Source organism: Bemisia tabaci, chromosome 10, assembly GCF_918797505.1.
Source record: "Bemisia tabaci chromosome 10, PGI_BMITA_v3".
NCBI lineage: Eukaryota > Metazoa > Arthropoda > Insecta > Hemiptera > Aleyrodidae > Bemisia > Bemisia tabaci.
This window is the reverse complement of record NC_092802.1, coordinates 37685868-37712250: the sequence shown is the minus strand read 5'-3', so window position 1 is coordinate 37712250 and position 26383 is coordinate 37685868. Positions and strand designations below refer to the sequence as shown.

Below are 26383 nucleotides of genomic sequence, written 5' to 3'. Positions count from 1 at the left end.
CGCAGCGACTGCCTCACTCATCGATGCACCGATGACCCGGAGATGCTTGTTGTTTTCGGTAAATATCTACTAGCTTGACGTCACAAAACTGACTAGTTACGGCCTACGAGTTTCCAAATTTTGTTCGACCTCTCCTATTGTCTCGACCCATCGTGCGTCGGAGGAGCGACGAAACACGGAACGGAAAAAAGCGAAAACGGTAGCACGTATCGGAGGGGAAAAAACAACCGGGAGAAGCTATCCCTGACCTACCCGAATCGAATCTGCCGTGTCGCTTTAATTGGATTTGTTTGCCGGTGACGCAACAGTAAGAACGCCCCGGTCGCGTCGCGGATTCATCATCTCATGAAATATTGAATCATAAATCTGAAATCTCCCCGCGGTCGGACGAGATAGCGTCACCCTCCCGACGCGGAGGCGTATACCTCGATTTCTACGTGAGCTCTGTTTCACGAATAAATCCATGCTTTGCGGGGCTCATGCGGGAGTCGAGATACGTCCTCACGCCGAAAGAACGACGATGTAGTGTCTTAAACGTTTGAATATTCGAATCGCATTAACTCGGTCCAAACTTGTTTTCGACGGGCAAATTCGGGACTAGTTTTCTCGGCGTGTCCTCGATCAGTTTTTCTAAAAAAATCGAGGAGTTTCAGTTTTGGGTTTATTTTCTGGCGGGAAAAAAATATATTTTCAAATTTTCGATATCCTGAGAGGAAATTCCTGAGCATGCCTACTTCGTTGAAAGGGGATTTTCATTTTCGGAAGAGAAAACAAGCTGCTGGTTCCAACACTACTGTGTTGGAGAGCTCGCCTTTGGGAAACTATTAACAACTATTAATGCTTTTTTCTGAAATTGTATATGTATTAAATGAATCTTTACCCAATTATCAGAAGTTACATGCCGATGCAAAATGTTATGACGTAATTTCGTAAGTCAAATTTTTCACATTTCAATAAATAAAGAGAAATAAAGAGAGAGAAATGGAATTATCTTTTATGAATGTGATTTTGCGGCAAATGTTGCAATGGCTATTTTTGCCATCGCATTTTTGTTTCTGGCTTTCATCGTTGATAAGCTTTTTCTTAACTTGTCAACAATGTAATGAAACCATATGATTTAATTTTAATTTTTTTTTTTTAAATCAAGTCGCCAACTTGAATTAAGGTTATACTTTGTTAAGCTGGCAGTCTGAAATTCTGAATTTTTATCGGCACAGAGTTCAAAGAAACTATAATTGAGCACGGTTCGGAGGAACGTTTCTGCCATAATTCTTACACAATACTTATGGTATACACTAAGAGCTGAAAAGGAACTCCCTTGAATTTTAGCGTGGAGCTCGAAAGACCACTTCAAGTCTTTGTATGCGAGTGGCTCAATGGAGCACATCACGCCTTTGTGGGTATGCGGTGGCTCAATGGAGCACCTCGCGCACTATAAATAGCACGGAGCTCGAAAGAGCACTTCATGCATCTGTATTTTAAGGTTAAAATGAACTCTAAAGAAACTCAATGCGAGGCTCAAACGAACTCCCAAGCATTCTTAATGCGAGGGGCTCAAACGAATCCTAAAGCATTCTTAATATGAGGTTTAAACAAACTCTGAAAGGATCCCAATGCGAGTCTCAACCGAGCTCTCAAGCATGCAATTATTTTGAGGTTAATTAACCTTCTATGGTACCAATAACGGCAGTCTTAAGGATTATCCATTAATTATGCGCAAATCTCAATCTTAGTCTTAGTAACTTAAAATTAATTGAACTTATTAAATCACGTCGAGGTCACCATGTTTTTTTATTTTAAGAAATAATAACAATTGCAAGTACAACTGCACACAAAAACGGCATTGAAAAGATAAGAGGATGATAACATACAATTAGGTTATTTGCTATAAAACCATAGCAACATGCTATGATATGCTCGGCCACTGGAAAGTGCTGCTCTCTAGTGTAGCAAACGAGGAACAATTAATCCTCAGTTGAATGAGGGAACGGAAATGTTCGACGGAGGAAAACTGTAACCCGCGAAAATTCAACTTTTAGACGTTGAAATCAATGGGATTTTGGCCGTTCCTCCGCCGGCAACGAGAACCATACATTTGTCGCCACCGACACTACCAATGCTAAAAGAAATCGATCGCAAAGAGCTCTCCCGAGTGGGCGAGCTCAAAATAAGTCGAAATATGAAGCTCTGAGAGCCCAAACTGGCTGCTGAACATCCTAAACGAAAAACGGTAGAAATATGCCGGTGTCATACTTCAGATTCCAATATCAAAGGAAAATGGTCAATTCCCTGACATATCCTAGTTTTCCCCGACCGAGGCAACCCTGTACACGGAGAAAAAAACTTCGTGCGTGGGACCCGAAGTTTAAGTCATATGGATCTCTGAAGTTTTCGGATTGAGCATCTGAACACTTTAGGTCTAGCTGTCGAGGTTCGGATCACACATCTGAAACTTCAGTTCTTACATCTGAAGTACTTCAGATGTAGGAACCGAAGTTTTTCGGATGTGAAAACCGAAGTACTTCAGATGTAAGAACTGAAGTTTCAGATGTTTGATCCAAACCTCAGCAGCTGGACCTAAAGGGTTCAGATGCTCAATCCGAAAACTTCAGAGATCCATATGACCTAAACTTCGGGTCCCACGCACGAAGTTTTTTTCTCCGTGGCAGAGAGTCAAATAAAGCCTGATAACCTCTCTCACAAAAAAATTCTACCCTCAAAACGAGAGATCTAAAGAGCGCGTTTGGGAGGAAAACAGTTAACGCATAGCTCTATCTCTTTCCATTCATAAACACTGAAAGTGGATCAAGTTGGGAGCGAGCGTGTTTCGTCACCGTGTTTATTTTTCCTCTCCGAAATGCAGGTCTCGCGACCGCCCGACTTATTAAATTCAGCGCTCGATGAAAGAGCCAAGAGAGTGTAATTCCAATCAATTCCGTCGGGGAAAGGGGGAAAAACTCGTCGTCATGACTTCCGCCAATTGTCACTTGAGAGCGTCGATCAATAATCCTGTCACTTTCGTTCGGTTCGCTTCATCGTTGACCCACATCCAAGGGGAAAAAGAGCCCTGCAATGGGAATGTTGCACGTGTGAGGAATTTGCAATTTGACTGTTGATTCTTACGTAAAAGTTCGCGAGAAACACAATGGTGCCACTGGTTTTCTCTGATATCTCTGAAATCAACTCCCAAGCTCAAAAAAAGCTCTCAAGTTGAGGCCAAAATGTAGGGGATATCCCACCCTACCCTGAGAGTCCACCTCTACATCAAGACAAACTCTCCATGCAAAGATAGGGAGCAAATACATAGGCAGGGTTGCTGCGTGTTCAGTTTCGGAGTCCTCAAATAAAGTGGCAGCCCTGTCAATGCATTTGATCCCTATCTTTGCATGGGGAGTTTGTCTTGGACTCTCAGGATAACGTGGGATATCCCCTTTATTTTGGCCTCAACTTGAGAACTTTTTTGAGCTTGGGAGAAGATTTCAGAGGAAACAAGTGGCCCTGTTCTACGTATAACTCTATGGTTTCCAGGGCTTATGCGGAATTAGAGACACGGTCTTACGTCAGAGTTACGACGAAATATGGTCCAACCAATCCCGCGCTTAATACCCTCCAAAAGTACACCATCTAAATTCTTTACACAGTGAGTGTAAAAACATCCGTCCTTACTTCACATCGACAATGAGCTCTCTGCTTACACGGACGTTAAACAAATGGACCTCTTCCTCCTCCTTGAAAAATTGAGCGGAACAAGCGTGGAGAACAATGGTTGAAATTAAGGCGAGGAAGTAAATCCAGCGGCGTGGCGTGTTGTGCGACATATCGATTGATTTGCCATTCAAACCCATTGAAAAGGATCGATAGAAAGGGTGTCCACAACGACCACTTTAAAAATCGATTCTTTACCACAGCTTCAAACGGGGGGAAATATCGATATTCGATCATTGAGGCCTCGCCAATCCTTGACGTTGGCAAACGATTCGATCGATCCGAGCAAACACTCGCGGCCCGTTGAAACACTGTTGCCAGATTATGCTGAAAGATCAACGTGTCTCCGTTTAAAAGCATGGAAACTATTCGAATTTTACCGTACAGCCTGGCAACAATGCGGGTTGAGATCGTTGATTGCAAGTCGGAAGTGGGGCGCAAACAATCCCGGCTTCTCGCCCGTCACTTTCCGTTTTTATTTGGACTTCAGTTTGCAATTAGGAACTACAATTTCTGGCTCAAACATAAAGAAATCAACGTGCATAGGGAAACTAATGGTACACGCGTTGTTTTTAAACCGAGATCGGAATTGTAGTTCCCGAGTGCAAAATGTAGTCCATTTCCGTCTTACATGCCCCGATTCCGTATAGTTTTCATCAGTGGCGTGGCGTGAATTGCGATATATCGATTGCTATGCCATATAAAACTATGCTAAAGAATCGATTATTAAGGTGTTCGCTGCGAACACCCTCTTTATCGATCCTTTTCCATAGGTTTAAATGGCAGAACAATCGATCAATCGCAATTCACGCCACGCCACGCCACTGGTTTTCGTCGAATCTACCAAGAGCTTACATTAGCTTACCCGATTAAGCCAGTATCACACGATCAAAGTAGAGCTCTCAGAAGGGCACAAATTCTGCAATTTCTCAGTCAATGGAGATGTTGCATGTGTGAGGAATTTGCGATTTGACTGTTGATTCTTATGCTAAAGTTCGCGAGAAACACGATGGTGCCACTGGTTTTCTCTGAAATCAACTCCCAAGCTCAAAAAAAGCTCTCAAGTTGAGGCCAAAATGGAGGGGATATCCCACGCTATCCTGAGAGTCCACCTCTACATCAAGACGAACTCTCCATGCAAAGGTAGGGAGCAAATACATTGACAGGGCTGCCACTTTCTTTGGGGACTCCAAAACTGAAAACACGGCAACCCTGCTAATGTATTTGCTCCCTATCTTTGCATGGAGAGTTTGTCTTGATGTAGAGGTGGACTCTCAGGGAGAGCGTGGGATATCCCCTCCATTTTGGCCTCAACTTGAGAGCTTTTTTTGAGCTTGGGAGTTGATTTCAGAGAAAACCAGTGGCACCATCGTGTTTCTCGCGAACTTTTACACAAGAATCAACAGTCAAATCGCAAATTCCTCACACATGCAACATCTCCATTCATCGATCCATGGTGAAAATCGTGTTTCTCGCGGGATTTCACAACGAGACGCTCGCATAAATCGAGGATCCCCTTCGAATGCAAGAGCGCAACGATAAAACGAGACAGCATGTTCGTGGGTAAAAATCGATGGAAATACGCACTGTGCCGTTGCGTCACTTCGGGCCCCGAGTCCCACCTGAGCTTTCAGGCAGGTCCCCCGCATCTGCGAACATCTCGCTCCCCGCTCGCTCTGCCGCGGAAAAACGGGAGGGAGCTGAACGTCCCGATAAAACAAAGACAAAAAAAGCGGAGAAAAAACGTGGAAAAAAGAAGCAAGGCTGCCGAGAGGCTAATGCACCCGACACTCGCACAGTTCTCCCGTCCGCGTCGCAGTGTTGCCAAACCCCACTCGAAATTCCCCAGAGACAATATGTCTCGGGGACCTTTTACCGGGCTGCCGCGCAGTGTTCGAAACTCACAGGCGCCAACGTAACGAGTCAAATTCGTCTAAGAAATCGGTCATGGTGCCTAAAAAATGAAGGCTCTGCGTAATCGTGGCCTCTAAAATATGCCCTCCCCCCCCCCCCAAAAAAAAAAAAATCCTTGTTTTTCGGTGGTTGTTTGGTGATTTTTTTTTAAAAAAAAAACTGTCGGTGAAAACTGTGTGGTTGTCTTGACTCTCAGTACAAAGGGACTCCAGGTGCCTCTAAAACGATATGATATTGTCTCTGAAAATTTCCCTCACTTTTTTAGAGCGAGCCGGCAACCTGGCCGTCGTGAGCTCCTCATCCTCCGCGCGGGCTATTATTAAATAACCTATTGAGAGCCATGTTGCCGAATTGCCGCGGCCTCGATTTCGGAACCACCTATCTACTACGAGGATCCCGGCAGCAGTTACGCGCTTTTTCGCTGGGTACTCCTCGGTGGCGTGGCGTTAATTGCGATATATCGATTGTTATGCCATTGAAACCTATGGTAAAGAATCGATTATTAAGGTGTTCGCTGCGAACACCCTGTTTATCGATCATTTTCCATAGGTTTAAATGGTATAACAATCGATATATCGCAAAGCACGCCACTGGTACTCCTAACACATTATTCCACCGTCCGGCTGTCGCGTCAGAGACACCTCCACTCCGCGCCTGCGAGTCCAGGGATGCAACCCACCGTGCGACCCGTAGAAAATACTCGGTTTTGCCCGTTGACCTCGCCTTGACCCCTGGGCCTCGAACTGGGGCGAAACAATGTTGGGGTCAGTGTTCACGACCTTGGCATTCAGAGGGACAGCTAATAAATCGATTTTCGACCTGATAGGTGGCACAATTTTAGACATACTCCGGAAAATATAAGATCATTATCATCAAATAAAGGATAGTGATTCAAAACACCCTAAGTGCAATCAGGTGTCACCAGAAGTGAGCGAATGCGACCAGAACCAGTCTAGTTCCATAGCCAGAGTGCAAAGTGTTTTCTAACTTAGTTGGGCAGAGGCTGATTCAGGTAAAACGCATTGAAATCTAAAAATTGTCCAGATATTTCTCTCACTCTAGGTATGGGAATTTGATAACTCTTGAATGGCAATTCTGAACTCAAAAATTCTCTTGAATTTAGAGTCAGGGACAACCCCTAAATACCTAGATCCTTGTAAAAAATTGGACCGAGTTTCACAGAAAGGAACCAAGCCACATCAGCTATTGCCAAGTTTAACTGGGCAATTGAATTTTTTGCGAAAGAACGCTTGTTCGGATTTCCGTGAAAATTTTAAGGAATTTGCTTTGTACCATGGAGAATTTTCACTGAAATTTGCAGGAAAATCCGCACAACCGTTTTCATGTAAAAAATTAAATTGCCCAATTAAATTTGGCAATAGGTGATGTGGCTTGGTTTCTTTCTGTTTGACGCGGTCCAATTTTTTCTACAAAAAAAAAAAAATATTCTCCTTCTGGGTATAATCATATTTCTTTCAAGCTGAAAGAGAGTGTGAGCGTTGGTAAAATCAAACGACATGTTAGGGCACTTAGGATATTCCTAGTTTTTACTCTTCAAAAATGATAACAGCAAACTTGCACTTCAAAGAGAATATCAAACACAAGTCTGTTCTCATATAATTGATTGGCATTCTGCTTTACTATTCTGATATAATTGAACTTTGCAGCACGCTAGAGCCTTCCTAACTAAACAGTAACCTGTGTTGATATTGATACAATTCTACAATAAGTTGAATAGGTAGGTTCTAATCTTACCTTATGGTCTCCACGATCTCCAACGCTCCATCATGTTTATCCTGCAACAAAAAGTAAGAGAAACATTATCAGCTTAAAAAGGACTGCAAAAACAGCAAGGGTGGGGAAATAAGTACATGAGGAGTTTCTTGCAAAACCTGCGATCTACACGGTTCGTCCTAGAAATTCCGTTAATATATTTCACAAAGCAGACAATTAATTAACCCATTAAAATCTTCCATCAGAATTTGCTTCAAAATTTTCTCCCTCATATTCAATTAACTCCAGTTATTTAACTGACTTCTATTCAGACTCCAATTAATTAAATCTCTGATGAATGAAAAATGAGGTGAAGGAAGAAACTCCTGTGTCAAAGTGATGGCTTACAATCTAAACCTATGTCTGGATTCCTCAATCATACTGCCAAACTTTTAACATACAGATCTACTCTACCCCTGTTTATTTTTATCCTAATGTTCAGTGGCTACAAAATAACAGTTAATACCACCTGTCCTCTTAAAATATCAGCACTAACGCATAAAGTGGGTTAATGGTCATGACCTTTCGTGCGCCAGAGGCAAAAACAGGCACACGAGAGAAACAAATGACTCAACTTTGAACGAGCTTTGATAAGTGGGATGTACTCTTCAGAGCCTCTACAATTTTATTTCAAGTTCTGATAACACCAGGCAGTAATTGAATCTCCTACATGCGTGAGTTTACTAGCTTACATAAGATCTGGACTTGGTTCGAAACGCAATACATCTCTTCTGCTCACTGTGTGGTTGCAAATAAGTCCTTATCATCATTATTACATTGAAAATGTTAAACCAATCGATTTGATAACACCCCGACAAGAAAGACGTATGAAAAGAGCTTACTTGAATGACTGATAACAGAGGAGTGGAAAATCTCATTCTTAGAATTAAATTTATCACAATAGGTAGAGAATTTTGCACTTGACAGTATGACTGAACACTTGAGTATGTTGCAAACGGCTGATCATCTCAGAATGTGAAGGATGATATTGCTGAATGATTAATTTCAGTTAATTTTCATCTGATAGGTAATTTTACAATGATTGAAGGTAAGATTCAAAACATTTCAATTTGCATCAAAGCACATTGTTCTTCAAAAATTATGTTCAGGAAGGAAAGTATGTCAGTAGATAATATGTCTCGGTCCCTTTAAATGAAGAATCTGTCTAGGAAAAATAATTTAAGACTATGATGGTCTCCTGTAGTGGAATTATGATTCCAATTGCCAAGACTGATAACAAAGACATCCAACACCAAAATTTTGAGACCCTACGTGAGCATGCATTTCTTGTAAAAATAAATAGTTTGATGGCCTATAACTTGGTGTTATTTTTCTTTTAAAAAACCATAACTATGCATACTTGCATGTGCTACGGCTGTAGCTTAAACTATTTCCTGTGCTACTTTTTGCTGAAAAGCAACACCTAAACCTCGTACACATTAACACTTGTACACTTTATTATCGAAGTCAAATTATTTCGAAAAACAAAATTATTTTATGTTAAATGTTGCAGAGACTACAACTTCTCCTAATAATTGCTGGAATTCAAAAGAGAACTGCAGTGTTAAATTACTTGCTTTCATGCCTCTTGTTGCCTCTTTTCTCATGCCATTTTTGTTTTCTATATCTCTTGACATTTTGGATGGGGGTGGTTATTGTCAATGACGAGATTCTTGATAGTTCTGAGTTAAACTTTGAGGGAAGTCCCCTGGTAGGCACACCCTAAAACTTACTATGTCCATGCTCTCTTTATCACAACTTTCAACAAGAAGCTTAAGCCCAAATCCAAGCAACCACATGAAAATACCTTAAGGTTACTGATGATATGATGAGAATAAGGTTAGGTAATCTCTGACTGGCCTCAATTGGCATCACTACATGAATGCGTATGAAACCAGTGACAGAGTGATAATATAAACAAGATTTCGATGTTGTCTCAACAAACGCTGAGCAAGCTCTGAGAGACAACAAACTGAGTCTGAAGTGGCACTTGATAATGCAATACGCTGATCTCACTTGAGATGAGACTGCAAGTGCAGTATTATAACCTAGATAGAATTGGTTCCGACTCAATCACCTCCATGATCTAGTTTCATTTTTTCCCTCGCTTGATTCAGAGTGACTTATTGTGAACTGATACAGCGTTGAGAGACTCTTGGTTATCCCTACTCTACTTGGGTCATTGTATCTCTGAATCTTCTGTATCAGTGGTTGGTTCTTTGATGTTTGTATGTGATGGAATCAGGCAAAGTGGCCCCACAATAGAGAGGCTAATTTCTCGATAAAAACTTACTTGAAGTCAAAAATACAAATTTTCAGTTTCCAATGCTGAACACATTCTAATTTTCTCAAGAACATTAAGCCATAATTTCATCTGAGCTCACAGTTTTGCTAAAAGAACCCTGAACAAATTAGTTGATACCTCGAGTGCAACTATGAGGCATGCAAACCCAAATTTACTGGGTTTCTGTTGATTGAATTGATTCTCTTTTGATCTCTTCAAATAAACTAGTAAAGGGTAGCTTTGTGCTTGTCCAGAGGTGTGGTATCACTTGCAATCATCTTAAGATTACAGAGCATAATCTAAGTAGAGAGAATGGACTGCTGGCTCAATTTTAATGATACATTCTACAAGGGAATGGAACTTCTATAGAATTACTTAATTCTCACATGTCGGTCACATCGTTCCCCGTTTGAAAACCTTGGGGGGGTAAACAATCTGATCTTAGTTGAAATGCATTCCACTCTCTCACTGGAGCTTGACAAATTCTGTTCGTTGACAATTATTAAATTTGAGGGGCCTCTTCGTAGAAATTAGGATTAACCGTTCAATTCTGCTGACCCGCTGACCCTGCTGTTTGAGATGATGGGCAAGGAGAAAAAATATCATAGTAATAATAATGAGAGGCAAAACAGAGATATTATATCGCCAAAAAAACATTATAATTTTGAACGAACGGTAGCAAATGTGTCGAGGGGAACAAGTCTTGTATTTCCTAGGAATGCACTTTATCTCAGTGCAATGGGACTGTGCCTATCTATGGGCAAGTCAAATTCTACAAATGGACCACTGCAAGATAAGCATCCTCGCTCAAATCGTAACATGGCAGGTGATCGGATGGGTGCTCGCAAATTGACTACATCGAAAACGAATTAATCTTGTTGATTCCGCTCCATTTCTGACGGGAGCGATGCTTTCACGGAATGGTACATCTACTTTAAGGCATTAAGGCAACGTTGTGAACACTTACGGATCCTCTTCCTGAGGTGAGAGGCCACTGGTATATGACGGCCTCAGCCCCCACAGGACTGTGCAAACGTAATTCCATTTGGGCACTATCAAATTCCAATATCACAACACACGAAATTTCACATCAAAACCACTCATTTTCTAAAATATTTACACCAACACCCGCGGACCGCACTGACGGTGACCCACCGCCATGATAACCATGATGGAACTGGCGCACTCTGGCGAATTCCGCGGCGAGATGGCTTCCCTCGTGACGTCAGCTCTGCGCGCATGGCGCATGCGCTGGGGTTGGTTCTCAAAAGTTCCGCACGCTCTAAGGGAGCGCTGCTGGTGATGGGAGCATGAGTTCTTTCTTGCTTATCACTACGTTTTCTCTTATCACTACGTTTTCTCTTATCACTCGCTGTTATCAGTCGGACAGTTATCACATTACCATACGAATCACGGCAAGTGAATTCTCTTCCGTTCCATTTAAAAAATTTCAAAAATATTTTTTAGGCTTATACATTCTGGTTGACAGCTAAAATATGAATGCGGAGAAAAAAAAATTACAAATGCTCGCAATTAATTAGAGTTCAACGACTATTAAAGCTACAAAAATTTCAATCGCATTTTTCCGCGGTCACGTCGAAAAATTTCCCACCACTTCTTGAGCGGGAAAAACAGGAGGTAAAAGTAAAAACGAAAAGAAAAGCGGTAAGTTAAAAAATTTAGTTTTAAAGGTTGTTTGACATGAGCGTTAAAAAATTGACGATTTCCAGACGCTCAAGAGGTCAAATTTTCCACCATCCAGAATTTCGGGGGCGGGCGATGATACTATTATTAATTTTATGGGGGCTATGCCCCCCTTCTGACACCTATGGGTACAGCTGCCTGCAGCGCGTATCGTAGTCGTAGCTCGTACGCAGCTAGATGAGCGTGTGCGAACGTAGTAGCGCGCCTTCATTTACTTTAGATACCATTTATCATACCTACCTACTTGCGATGTTGAACTGTAGGTACATTGAAGGCTTTTCAGGATGGTTAAATCTAGATACCACTGCGATAGTTCGATGGCGCATCTTAGGAATCACGAATTTCGGTAAAGAGAGTCTTTCCCCATACAACCAACTCTTTTAAATTTTCATCCCAAAATTCAACTCAACAAAGAATCTCTAATACTGGTACCAGATTTTACATTCATTAAATAAGTTGCGATGCACTCAAAACATTTCGCCTTAAGAAAAAGCACTGTTGATTTCAATTGGATAAGAGGGGTTTCGTCAATATTAAGAGAACAAAATTGATGGTCTTGGTTTTTATTTAAAAATCTATTTTAAATTTTTTAATTAAAATTCCTAAAATTTTGTAGTAATTTAACAAACAATACAGGTTATTACATTCATTTGAAAACTGAGAAAGTTGAGACACAACAGTACCACAGAATATTTTATCTTTTTTTTTTTATGTACAATATCAAATTTGTGTAATACACAGGGGCAGAGAAATAACAAACACAATTTTGTAAATGATTCTGATATTCATCATTGAAATAAGAGTGAATAATAATTGAGGGGTAAAGGAAAATTGATCTATTAAACTACCCTGAGCGTCAAGTTCTTAAAAGAATACATCCACATCCAAAGTATTATTGCCTTCATGAGAAAAAATAATAAATGACACATTCTTCAAATCAAGGTAAAATTCTCAATAATTGATAGAAAAGTGATGAAACTTCCAAGTATACAAACAAAATCTTTTAGAAAAATCAAAATATTGGCTGCTTGCAACAACTTTTCGAATGGAACATAAAATCATTTTAAGAGAAAAAATGGGACAGCACAGGGGGCCATTCAAAAAATATGTAATGCTACATTTCGGATTTTTTGAACACATCCCATCCCCCTTGTAATGCATTGGTGACGTTAGGTCCTTATCCGTCAACACGTAAAAACAAAATAGCCTCAAGATCTCCCCCTCCCCCCCCCCCAATAGAGTGTCACATATTTTATAAACAGCCCCCAATTTGGTAAGAAGAGAAAAATGACACAAGGTTTTGCACAGCAAATCAATGTAAAAAGAGCAAAAAACGTGTGGCTGACTTATTAAAGAGGAAAATTAATTGTGCTAAGTTGTTCTTACAATGACTCTTATTAAAACGGAAATGCATTACGATCAGTAATTTTCATTGCACAAATCGTGTTCTACATAAAATTTTGAGGAGAAGACACATATCTTAAAGCCTACATTCACACCTTGTCTGGTGGTCCAACACTCATGCCTCGAATTTTAATACCTTAATATTATTTGCAAAGTTGGAAAAACGTATACCTTCATTGTGGTGTCTCCACATCTGTACTGATACGAGTTTACGAATTTGATAGGTTTGGCACAATCCAGTTTGATTGCACTTCCTGTTACCTAATATATTCTCATGGTTTATTTCCTTTAAACCGAACAACATCGCTTGAACTTTCTATGCATTTCATCATAGATTGTGGGCAAACATTCTCACAAAATTTTACAGAGAATATTTAGTTTCATTGTGGGAAACGAAAATTGTGAGAGGAAATCAAACAGTAAGCAACACAGCTTAGCAAAATCTGATCAGGGCTAACCAAATTTTGCAGAATATTTCCAACAAAAATACTTCAAGAAAATTGGAAAATTCACCAGAAACCCTTGCTAAAGGACACATGCTACAAAAAAAAAACTTGCAGTATTGCGAACCAAAGTACTTGTTTTCCTAGTGTGTCGATCGATATAAAGTGCAAAATTATTTTCTTGGAAACCATAGTAAGGAGATGAAATAGAAATCAATTGTACGTTGGATCTCAGTGGCTAAAATCTGACTTATGAACTGAGATTCGTTTTAAGCCTGAAAGAAAAGTTCTAAAGGCACATAAGGAAAAAAAATTCATGCATGGGTTCAAAGATCATTTGCTGGATACTTCACATAATTTCCTTCAATTTTTTGGACTTTTTTACTTTTACTTTATCTGTGGACTTTTTTTCTTTACTCCCTTCCACTTCATTCACCGCTCCATCTTTTCTTTTCAATTTCTTCTTTAATTTTTTTTTCTGTTTCTTTTTCTCTTTACTCTCTAACCTTTGCTTCGCTTTGACCCTGTTCACTTTCCTAGCTTGCCATTTTGCTTTCATAGTCTCTTTAATGAACTGCCTTTTGGCAACCCCACTTTTTGGAATTTCAGCCGGTAACTGTAGTTTGATTAAATCTTTATTCAGTTGCCCATTTACTTTTTTACCATTGATTGCCGTTTTAAGTTTTACAGAATCTTCACTTTTGACTTGTTTAGTTTTCTTGGATTTAATAACTATACTGTTTTCTACTGATTTTGTCTTTTCAGAATTAGACAATAGGTTTTCGGAAGTAGATTTTGGTATATCCTGTTCTATGACATCACCATTAGGAATGCTCCTATTTTTGGTCGACTCTGCTCCTTTCCGTCTAATATCTTTCCTGTGAACAAGTTTACCAGATTTTGATTTTTCAGGCCGCTTCGATTTCTTGGCTGATTTGACCTTTTCTAAATTTCTTTTCACTACATCCTGTAATTAAAAAAAAAGAAAAACTTAAATGAGAGGCAAGACTAAAATAATGATATGGGAAAATCTGTTAAATGCAGGGGTCATAATTAATGTTTATTCTGCCACTTTCAAAACACCTCTCAGTTCCAAGAAACAATTATGTTGCTCACTATGAACTTTCTAAAAGTTAAAAACATGTTTAGATTTTAGTATAAAGCTGGTTAGAATTTTTTTTCTTTACTTTTCTTTAAAAGTAAGCCCATTTGTAAAGAATTGTAACCACAGATATTCGTACTGTAAATGATTGAAGTATAAAGAGAGGATCGCTGAAAACGACTGATATGTAATATTTTGGAAACTGAAAAGAATATAAATTGGAACTTTTTCTTATTGTATAATCTGAGAGGAAAATGCACGCAATACCAAAAAAATTGGCACTGGCTACATTCTGCCACTACTTGATATATTGTTCCTAACAACCTCTTGATGAACTTTTAAAATCAAAATTTCTGCATCCCACTTACAAGTAAAGCAGGACTGAAAAGTTAAATTTTCGACCTATTTAGAAGCAATTTTTAATGGAGATATGAGACTGTTAGTGTGTAAAAATGTACTTTTAAGAAACACTGTTCCACTCTTTTCAATGTAATATCAGTTGACATTTAAGGGGTTTGGAGGACAAGGCGCATGAGTGCAGTTTCTGATAAAATTGAAATATTAATGATTTCAAGTAAAACTAGTCTTGAAATGTTATCTGTGGAAACTTGACAGGTAAAATTCAATGTTTAAGCATTAAAAAGTGAGTTTGAACTTGCTTTCAGCTGTAAGGCTCTGTGCAATTTTGAAACTTTACACTTGTATTTCTTGAAATGGCAAAAATTACTCTGCAACGCCTTGTCCTCCAAGCCCCTCATTTGAAAAACCTCATTAGAGTTGCAGTGATGATTTGCCTTCCCACAAAAACACTCCTCGATTTCTGGATCAGGATATGGAAGTTTATACTGAGGAAAGACATAGGAAATATAAGTAAAGAATGCTAAAGCAGTTATATAACAGCAAAAGAAATAATGAGTAATCTATTACCTCCTTGTTTGATTTGATTAATGTTAGAGCTTGTTTGAAAATATCTTCGTACTGGTGCAAACTTCGGCGGGAGAATGGCAATGAGGAGACGGAGCCAGTTTTTTTGGTTGCTTTCAATACATCTTGAAAACGGGAAACCTGAAACAAAACAAAAATAAATACGTAGGCATGTAAACTTAAAGTTCTAGAAAACTTTAATTGAAACGATGGACCACTAGACAAGGTACGAATTTCAGCAGTCTGATACATGCTTCTCAACCCAAATTTCACGCAAAACACGATGCGTACAACTAAAATTACCGAAATCAACTCCTTACGAAGCTATTCGATAATTCATGATGCGTGTATTCAAACCACCCGCTCATGAAAACCCAATGCTCTACGTCATTCACATCGCGCGCTTAACGTTTATCATGACAGTCTCTGCGATATGAAAATCTGGCAACCTCAATCTTGACGCTTCGGCTCAGCTATAGCAAAGTGATTATAGTTTGAACAAAACATGGTGGGAAATGAACATTGCTCGATTGAGAAGATTGCTGAAACCATTGTAGTGCGCAATTTGACTCACATAGAGCTTTGAGTTTCTTGTGAGCGGTCAGATCAAATTCCTTGTAACCAATGTGAAATAAAAACGTTAATATCTTCGTTAGGATTTGGTTTCAGTCATTTTTGTTTGGCGAATCGTGTTCTGCGTAAAATTTTGGTTAAGAACATGTATCAGAATCCTTTAATTCGTACCTTGTCTAGTGGTCCATTGAATCAGTGAGAACGAAAACACACCAACTTGAAAAAATGAAAATAATCAAGGCACAAACAAAACTGCATAGTAAGTTAAGGAGTTAGTCAAAGGCAAATATTTTTGGTGCCAAAACAAAAGTAGTTAAGGACACTTCAAAGGTCCAAGTTGGAACAGATGCGCTAACATCAATGACCTCCTTGAAAAATGACTGTCTTTAATGAAACTTAAGCATTTTCGAGATACCGAGTTGGTGTGTTTTTGTTCTCACTGATTCAATTACTGAAAAAGGAAAGTATTTCAAAATGGCATAAAAGAATTAAGGAACTCTTTATTTGTGAATTAAAATTGAAATGCTGGCATCTTGATTTGATTAAAGGTAGTCTGTGAAATAGAGTTTCCCCATTTTTTCTAACTTTTTGTCCTTTTAATAAAATAGTAAGTTTAAATTATGATGATCTACGGATGAAATGGTGAAAAAAAATACAAAGGAGCAATTTCCAGAGTCATTAAGATATTTGAAGTACCAAAAGTTGCCAATTAAATAAATGTTAATAAAAAAAACAGCAAGTCGAGAAAAAAAGAAACTCTGCTAGTTTTTAGAACCAACTTTCTCAGTGTTCAACACTCGAATTTTTTCCCGAGGAGGGTAACAAAAGAAAATAACTGATGAAAGGTTGCTCAAAGAGACAAGCGTATAATAGAAAATTCGGTTCCTGAGGCTTATTGAGGGTCCTCCAATCAAATGGCGTGACGATGACAATGTTGATTTATCAATGCAAATTTTACTATTAAAATATGTTTCAATAACCAAGGCAGAAGTTTTTGTAGAGTGATTTTTGGTAAGTTTGTTGAGATCTTGGATTTTAAGACATCACAGATTCCTGCGCACATTTCAGTTACATAGTTATTGTTAATGGACGAGTGATTTTTCTTTGCCTTTTCTGGAGTGCGGTGAAATCTTGCTATGTTGAGTTGTCCAGGGACCGAAACGAATTTTGACTGAAGTAGCTTTTGCCTTATCCGCTTTGGTGCTTAAAACGAAGTAAGCTCAGAAATTTTAGTTAAGCGGCAATGTCTCCACTTTTAGATTTCTAGCGGGCGTAACTTTACCAAATTTCGCAATACTCAATTAAACATTTTGAATTTTAATTTTTTAGGTAAATTTTCAAATTTCATCTCTCTCCTTTACTTCTCTTCAGTTTATAATGTCTACTTCAAAAACTTTTCAACTTCAATTTTAATCCTTCAATTTTTAAAATGAATTTCACAATCATCAGATTAAATCTGTCAATCAAATTTAGTTATGTCAAAAAATGTCCGACTAAAAATTCTTAAATTGAAAATGTAAGGTGTTATTAACATCAATACAGCATCAAAGAACATCAAAAGTCACAGCTTTTGAAACTTCTACTTCTAAACTTCCTCCAAAGATACACGTATGTCATTATAAATCTTAATTTGTAACGTTTCTCTTTTTTTAAATCACTCTTTTCTGTTTTATTCTGCACGGATAAAATTAAATATTTGGCGGATTTTTCGAAGAATTTTCCTTGACTAAAGTAGTTTCCCCTCCTTGACGAAAGTTATGAATTCGTCTTGATCATAGTTTTTTTAACATAGCGCCTTATGGGAGCATCTAGGGACTAAAGAATTTTGAACTTAAGTAGAATTTCCTCTTAACTAACTGCAGTTCAACTTAATAAAATTTTACTGTATTTTCTGGAAATGTCAACAAAAATTCCTGGTAAATTGGAGAGGTTGGGATGTCCCTGCTGAGGTATTTTCACTTGCAGGTTTACAGTTGACACCTGGGTGCTTTCTCATTATAGTATCCAAAAAGAAGCTGAATGGGCCTATTGTAAACTTAAGCTTCAGTGAAAATAAGTGTTGATTCCAATAGAAAATGTCTCAAAAATCACGATGAGCAAATCGGCAAACTCTGAAATGCACTCCTAACTTCACGATCTGCGTAAGCAATTTACGTTTTTTTTAGCTCCCTGCTTCAGAAACGATACTACGGAACAGGTGAACATTTTGTTAGAGGAAGTCACGTGAGGAACGTTTGTTAGAGGAGTCGTTCCATTCAATCCCTGCTCAACATGGCCGACGCTTCCCCGCACAAGTTGGGGAGAGCACGAGGTCAACCAAAGCGGATCTTTATCAACGCGAAGAAATCGTGAATGTAAACACACTGGGTTATAATTTCGTGCAGGCACATGTGTTACGGGGATTGGCGTCGGTCATGTTGAATAGTGAGAAGCATCCTATTGAGCAGGGGTCGGATGGAACGACTCCTTTAACGAAAAGTTAACCTGTGCCGTAGTATTGTTTTGGAAGCTCAAAAAAACGCAAATTTCTTATGCAGATTGTGAGGTTAGGAGTGGATTTCAGAGTGTGCTGATACGTTCATCAAGTTTTTGAGACATTATTTGTAAGGGACAACTCTTATTTTCGCTCTAGCAAAAGATTGCAACAGGCCCATTTTACGGACACAAGGACTTTCCTCTTTTCAGAGAAAAAAAACAGAGAAAGAATGACAGACTAGAAGCGTAAATACTTACTTCTTTCCCGCTAACTAAGGTTACAGCTGTTCCCAATTGCCCTGCTCGGCCGGTTCTACCAATACGATGGATGTAATTCTTGGCAAATTTGGGAACATCAAATGAGATCACATACTTTGCGTTTGGTATACTGATGCCTCTTGCTAATCTGTCAGATGTCACTAAGCTGCAAAATTTAATAAAGTAGTAAAGCAAACTAATTAGAGCTTGATATGGACTACTAGATAAGGTTTGAATTTAAGGATTATGATGCATGTTTTCCCATTAAAATTTCACATGGAACACAATATGTAAAACGAAAATGACTGATAGTAATTCCTATCAAATGTATTGACATTTTTCGATGCATCTTTTTGAATTTTCCACTCATAGAAAAAATAGTAATAATCTTGAGTTAAGTCGCACTTTGAACACTACCATTACAGTCTCAGCTATTAATCAGACAATTTTGTGATAACTTCAAAGAATAATGTTAATTTGTTTGCCTTAGAAAAAATAAAAGATGAGCAAAGATTTTAAAGCACTGCTGAGCACTGCTGAAGCACTGATGTGAGGTTTGGAAGTGTTACAGTCAATATGTAATCTGACTCAGCGCAGAGCAGGCTACTCCCACTTAGGACTGTTCTATCGGTTGTCGGTAAGCTACCAAAACAGTTCCGTTAAGGAAAAGTTACAATAAGAGCGCTCTTACCAATAGCAATCTGAGTTTTTGAACCTGACAAAAATAAGCTGTTGCCATGTGTACATCTATTTTACGCACCTCAGCAATGGGCAATCTGACAAACCAACACACATGGCAACAATGCATTAAGTGCAAGCTCTCAAACTCTGATAAGGCTGGCTGCTAACGATATCATCACCACTGTCGGTGCTGCCTGCCACCAGTATCGGTTTAAGACGATACCAATAGTGTACCAGCAAGAATTCGTTTGAACACCCCTACTCCCAACTGTTGATTAAAGTCAATGAATTGTAACAGAACAGAGCATCGGAAAAGCCCAAAAAAGCTAGGCAAGACAATCCCTAAAAACAAGGTGCAAAAAGAGAGACAGAACTTACACATCAATTTTGCCTTCTTCAAAATCCTTGATGATTTTAAGCCTGTTCTTCACGTCTCTCTCCACACTGATTTCAGCAACATTTAACGGTTTGTTGTCCAATTTGCTCAGGTGTTGTAACAACATTGCCAGCGTATGGCTCATCTCAACAGAGTGGACGAAACACAAAACTTGTGACCACTTTTCTGTCACTAGGAAATGGTACAGGAATAACGGTTTACTCGCGACAGTACACTGAACATACTTTTCTGTCAGTTCTTTTGGGGTTGTGAACTTGCCTACAAATACAGTAGAGTCTTGATTTGAGCTTCCTGAAAAAAACAAGAAACAAGACGCATTAGTGTGAATTAGGTAATGTTGGAAATGGGAAAAATTGGAGAAGTGTGGAAAAAAACTTGAGAATGTTGAGTATGAAGAGAGGATTCAAGGTAGGAGAGAGGGGTGAGAGGTTTTTTTGAAGGCCAAAACCCACAAGAAGCTGCAATACAATTTAAAAAGAAGAATACTGTAGATTTGAGGAGCCTAGATCAGCACAGGCACATATTTAGAATTACACTTGAATTTGAAAGAAAAATGTTTCAAAAATACACAAACAGTTGCTTGTAGTGTCTTGATGCAATCATACAGGACAAAACGGAAATCTTTTCAACCCTTTCACTACCACGAACGCAGCATCTGTGTCCTACTAAACCATATCGATGGCCAAAACGTGAAACCATGCGCCTTTGTTTGCGGCCTTCCTGTCATACCTTATTTCTTCTTGGGAAAACTAGTTAACAAAATTTCTTGATTTTTTTTCTCTGTTAGCAGAATAGCCTACATAAATTTCAAGCTATAAAGTTGACTTTTTTCTCTTCGAAAAAATAAAATAGGGGCAGAATTTTGAAACACCCATTTCTGCAGTTTTACCGTCAATATCCTATTTAAGAGCATATGAAGTAAGAAAAAACCTCACCAACATCAGCATCAATGGCTGCAGTGAACAGTTTTGGCTGGAATAACCCAAGCTGTTGCAGTTTTTCTGGATCCTGAGAAAGTGTTGCAGAAAAGAGAAGCCTCTGAGGTCGTGGCGGTAAAGTCTTTAGTAAATGCAGAGAAACTGGTGGTGCAGCAAGAGCTCCTAAACAAACATAAACAGACAATTGGAAAATTTTGAAATTTTGATGCTAACCGATTAGACACATCTTGTTGTAAAAGGAAAGTTGACACTCAATTGAACACCTTCAAGGTAAGGAGAAGGTCTCAAAAGACAAAATTTGACTTTTCTTCCTACCTGCTACTGTAGGGGACATTTTTAGCTACTGATTGATTTACAACATCGAATACTTTAGAAAATCAATTATATAAATAAAATTATTTGAAAATGAAGAGACTAGGTCAATCTAAGTAAGTGAATCTTGTCTCTGTTTTCTTTTCCTTTTTCATGATTTTGAAAAAAAAAATTGTTCTTATCTTTTGATGCATGCTTCTCATAAAGTTTTTTCAAACATTTTCCTTGAATTTAGGGCTATAAATGGGACTAAAGTTACACGTGTAGACACATAACTTTTTTTACACCAAAATACAGCTCAGAAAAATTGCAAAAAAATTTGAAAAACTTTCAACTTTCAAAAAAGAATTTCCATGCAAACAGATTTTAAAAAATACCTGCAGAATTTATGGCAACAAAAAATAATTTAAAAAAATATTTGTAGAGGTTGTTCCATCTACCATTGAAACTGGGCCCCGAATGAAATCTCCTCATCTTTTCAGGTATCAAAGGGCATGGTCAGGGACACCCAAAAATGGTTGAATTTTTTCCAAATTCCCCCCTGGGGAGGGGGGGCGGGGGGTTATATGAAAAACGGTTTTTTGGCTATAACTTTTGAACGGTTTGAGATATCGATTTGAACTTTTTTTTAAATGAAAGGTCGTTTAAAGAGCTTTCTTTTGGTATATTATGTTTAATAGTTAGGTCAAGTTTTGACCAATTTATGGCCTGTCAAAAATTTTCCATGAGTCCAAAAATCAGATTTCTGTAGTTTAGAGCAGCGACGATCGCATGCAGATGAACAAAAAACTGTTCAACTTATAGCCCTCTCTCTGACGGTTAAAATGAGCCCAAGATCATCTTGGGGAAACGATTTGTCTCCGAGTTATGCTTCTTCAAAGTTGGCGCGGCGGGGTCCGCTTCCGCGGGGCAGCGCTCCGGAGTACGATAGTTCACTCCCACCCCCCTCCCGTCATGCCACGCGACGCAAACCGAGGAAGACTACCTTTAATGATCATTTGAACAGATAAATGCACACAATATACGCTATTATGGTGTACAAGTATTATTAAAATTATATTAATATACTAAATAGAAGAGTGGAATCTCACCGAATTTATCATCACCGCAATCCATAGGATCATCGGCAGTGTGATCCGCATTTTCATCCTCATCTTCGTCGTCTGAAAAGCCAAAATCGACTTTTCTGAGAGGGAAGCACTCGTTCAAAAAGGCTGAAGGCGCTGGTTTTTTGTGATAGCGCCCGTAAAACAAATACGAGCACAAGGATTGATGGTACGCGCACCGTTCTTACATGTGCAGTAACTTGCTTTAATGGCCTCGCTGGATTTTTGACTGGTGTCGATTAATATAAATATATGATATTCTTTTTTTGATTTATGCCTCGATAGGATCCGCGATCGAAGAAAAAGAGGCGAATTTACGGAAATATCATATTTTTGAAAATCTGGCAAAAAGTTATCCTTCGTCACTTGAAAGCAATATTTTCCATCAGCAAAATGGTCTGCAATATGACTTGCTGCAAGTCCAATTTGATAACTTCCCGAGAGGGTGTCAAGATCTTCGCTCCTCCACTGTTCTAATTGTTCAAAATGATCTGTCGTCAGGTTTTCAAAAACTACTTTTTTTCGGAGCCATTTCTCGTCCTCAACAATTTGTTGCACAATATTCGGCTCATTTAATTTTTGGAGCATTTGAATGGCAATTTTTGCGTCGTCACCATCACTTTGCAGGCGTTGAAAATATAAATTATGTATCGCGGACACTATGCGATAGTCGTCAAACAAATTGCCGGATCCAGGTATATTGCTTCTCGTTTTATAGAGCGTTTTCAATATAATTTTAATAATACTTGTACACCATAATAGCGTATATTGTGTGCATTTATCTGTTCAAATGATCATTAAAGGTAGTCTTCCTCGGTTTGCGTCGCGTGGCATGACGGGAGGGGGGTGGGAGTGAACTATCGTACTCCGGAGCGCTGCCCCGCGGAAGCGGACCCCGCCGCGCCAACTTTGAAGAAGCATAACTCGGAGACAAATCGTTTCCCCAAGATGATCTTGGGCTCATTTTAACCGTCAGAGAGAGGGCTATAAGTTGAACAGTTTTTTGTTCATCTGCATGCGATCGTCGCTGCTCTAAACTACAGAAATCTGATTTTTGGACTCATGGAAAATTTTTGACAGGCCATAAATTGGTCAAAACTTGACCTAACTATTAAACATAATATACCAAAAGAAAGCTCTTTAAACGACCTTTCATTTAAAAAAAAGTTCAAATCGATATCTCAAACCGTTCAAAAGTTATAGCCAAAAAACCGTTTTTCATATAACCCCCCGCCCCCCCTCCCCAGGGGGGAATTTGGAAAAAATTCAACCATTTTTGGGTGTCCCTGACCATGCCCTTTGATACCTGAAAAGATGAGGAGATTTCATTCGGGGCCCAGTTTCAATGGTAGATGGAACAACCTCTTTCTTTCCTGCAAGTTGTTGCATCGTGAAGACAGCTCGTTATATATCAATGGTCGAAGTGTGAAACCACCTATCTCTGTTTGCTACATTGCGAACTTCCTGTCATACTTACTTTATGTTTTCCTCGGAAAACTAGTCAATGTAATTTCTTGATAACTTCTTTCATTTTCCTTCTCTTTTAGCAGAATATTCTGTATATATTCAAGCTATTAAGTAGGCTTGAATTTCTTAGAAAAATTAGATTGGAGCGGAAATTTTGAAAAATCATGAAAGAGATACGTAGTTGTGTACTTTGGTCATCGATACTTATTCTTCTGTTTCTACCCTTTAACTTGAGTCGTATTTTGTTCGCCGCAACAATTGTTTCCTGTTACCGATTTTGTGTTCTTTGCGTCACTTTTTCACAACCAATGAGAGCAAAGCAGCTGGAAGTGAGGTTAGAAATCTTGTTACAAATGTACACAACAGTCGTAACAAGACTCTGAGGACGTTCCGATTGTTTCGAAACAATGTCGCAAAACATTGCCAAATTGTGCAAAATAATGAAACGAATAAAAATAGGCCACGCCCCTTAACATGAATAACATTCGAACATAATACGACTGTTAGGAGATGTTCCGAGTTGTTTCGTCGAACAAAATACGACTTTGCAGTGAACCGGCTAGATTTAAAAAGAGAATGCGAACAGACCTTTCGTTAAATGCCTCTCTAGATGCTGAAGCCATTCCATTCTAAAATCATCCAAGATCCTATCTGCTTCATCAATGACAAGAAATTCAAGTGCAGAAAGAGTAAAACCTGGAGTTGAATCAAGATGATCAAGCAGTCTTCCAGGTGTGGTAACAACAATATCAACCAGAGATTCTAGACCATTAATAGGACCTGTAACAAAGTTGAAGAGAAAGCTGTGCATGAATTGTCGTCTTGTCAGGATTATGTGATATATGTGATGGGGTTGTAGAAGAGTCTTCAAGGTGGAAATTCTAAATAGTTAATGCAATGAAAAAATCTGGTTTTTTGGAATAAACAGTAGCAATTTTCAATTTCCAATTTTGAACACTAAAACCTAGAGTACCTGTATAGCGAGAGTATAGACAGATGTGAAACTCCGAAAATTCATCAGGCCTTCACCGATGCCTCCGCGAATAAAGTTAGGGCCCAGAAGTGCAGCCAACCTATGAATTTCAAATGTCCAGATGATGATTTACAAATACAATTGTTACGAACCGTCGTTTATAAAGCATGTGATTGGCTTACTTTTTGCACAATTTTACTTATTTTTGAGAAAGATCGCTCATTTATGTACATTCTTGGCCATCTTGGTTAGAATTGAAATCTGTAGGCTGGCAGTGAAATTTTTTGTGTTGGAAGTTGCTCAGAAGGGTGGCTGCACTTTTGGGCCCTAAGCTCTCCATCAAGCGATCTTTCCATACTCTCGCTATAAAGGTACTCTACTAAAACTCTACCTAGTATTCTCAAAAACTCAGGGTCTAATTTTCAAACTATAATTTGCAATATTATTGATGCTACGAGCGTTAGAACTGGGTTTTTATTATAAGGCTCACAACAGCTGCAGCAAACTTCAATAGCATTTTCTGGCTTTCCCAGTATTTGGTTCATCAATATGGAATTGCTCCAAAAGACTCACTAGTACACTTTTCTGGGTGCTTTCTGCACCAGATATCCCATTGCTGGAGGCACGAATCAATCACAAAATGAAGAGGTGCAATAAATCAGAAGAACTTACCTAGATTGCTGCTTACGAGTGATAGTTGCATGTAGCAGAGTGCAGGGGTCGATAAAGATTCTTGCTTTCCACAACTGTGCTCGAGTCGAAAAAAAGCTCCACAAAAGGTGATTACTTTTCTTCCTCTTTTTCCAGTCTTCAGGTTTTTCAGGGCCGATTGGTGGAAAGAAAATTTTTAAATTGATATAAGAAGGGCTCCATTAACGCTTATTTTTTTATTTCTGTACTGGATTTTACCAGGGGATAAAAAAAATCCGAGAGCTTCCTCCAATTTACCCGTGAGCTCTGCTTGCGGGATCGGGAATATTATCGACCTTTTGCTGAGTGCTCTGGAACGCTATAAATGAGCTGATTACAAATACACACAGCCCGTTTCAGATAACTTTTCCACTTTTGTTGATTATAATTCCCTATCCCGCACACACATCAAAAGAGGAAGAGTAATAGAAAAGGAATTTGATACCCATTACAGAGCTTGTATTTTTTTCCTCACATAAAGCGTTGATAATAACAGAAAGTTTCTTACATTGTCTTACTAATGTTGCTTGTTCCTTTTTAAGAGATGTTGATCCACCAGAAATTAGGGCCACTTTCAGAGGAGTGCCCGCTACATAATCTTTGAAAACTTCGTAGACTTGAGCAGCTAAATCTTGAGTCGGAAGTACGACCAGGGCCCGAACCTTGGGGATCAGACGGTCCAGCAAGAGTTGAATGATGGGAATAGCAAAAGCCAGAGTTTTACCGCTACCTGTAGGTGAAGACACACATATATCGCAAGGCCAAAGATACCTTGGAGCTTTACGGGCCTTTATAATCCAAGGAATTAATTGCGCTTGAATAGGAAAGAAGTGGGTGATTTTATTTTTTTCTAATCTTTTCACCAGTACTGGATGCAGGTCTTTGATGTCAGTAATTTTGGTGGATAGATTTTGAAGATCTATTGACACTACCTTCGGTTTGGCAAGCCATTCTGGTAGAACACGCTTTACCTTGCTTTTGCCTTCAAATTGTAAGTCCTTTATGATCGTATAGTCACCAACAGTCTCTGCTTCTGCCATGACACACCGCACACATCACTTGGCGAAAAAAGTGAGCAATAGTGCTCAGAAATAAAGGTATACAACTTGGGATAGTCAGGATGGTGAAGTTTAAAAGAAAATTGAAATTTCTGAGGTTAGAATTATAGTCAAAACCCACGTGGGATTATCTCACAAGACCGCATTAGGGGTTAATTTCCTTATTTTCTCCATAGACTTTGCAGGTGTAGGTGTATTTACA

At 38.8% G+C, this 26383-nt stretch overlaps 2 protein-coding genes across 4 annotated transcripts in view; both read right to left on the bottom strand.

Annotated features, from left to right (window-relative positions):
* gpp (DOT1 like histone lysine methyltransferase grappa) overlaps nt 1-10885 on the bottom strand; it is a 135023-nt gene extending 124138 nt beyond the window's left edge. For 2 of the 3 annotated variants that reach the window (XM_019056540.2, XM_019056542.2), the window contains exons 1-2: nt 10644-10884; nt 7375-7415 (exon numbers count right to left, since the gene is read on the bottom strand). In XM_019056540.2, the coding sequence (XP_018912085.2) occupies nt 7375-7415; nt 10644-10721 (119 nt within the window). In that variant the 5' untranslated portion in view covers nt 10722-10884. Of the gene's footprint in view, nt 1-7374; nt 7416-10643 lie in introns of all 3 variants that reach the window. The other variant, XM_019056541.2, reaches the window with a different exon arrangement.
* A 1042-nt stretch (nt 10886-11927) lies between these two features.
* Nucleotides 11928-26298, bottom strand: Dbp73D (putative ATP-dependent RNA helicase Dbp73D). The gene is made up of 7 exons (XM_019056552.2): nt 25632-26298; nt 24049-24240; nt 20573-20737; nt 19619-19928; nt 18560-18725; nt 15257-15394; nt 11928-14194 (listed from the first exon to the last, which is right to left on the bottom strand). The coding sequence occupies exons 1-7, from the start codon at nt 26161-26163 to the stop codon at nt 13577-13579; spliced, it is 2121 nt and encodes a 706-aa protein (XP_018912097.2). The 5' UTR covers nt 26164-26298; the 3' UTR covers nt 11928-13576.
* Nucleotides 26299-26383: the final 85 nt, after the last annotated feature.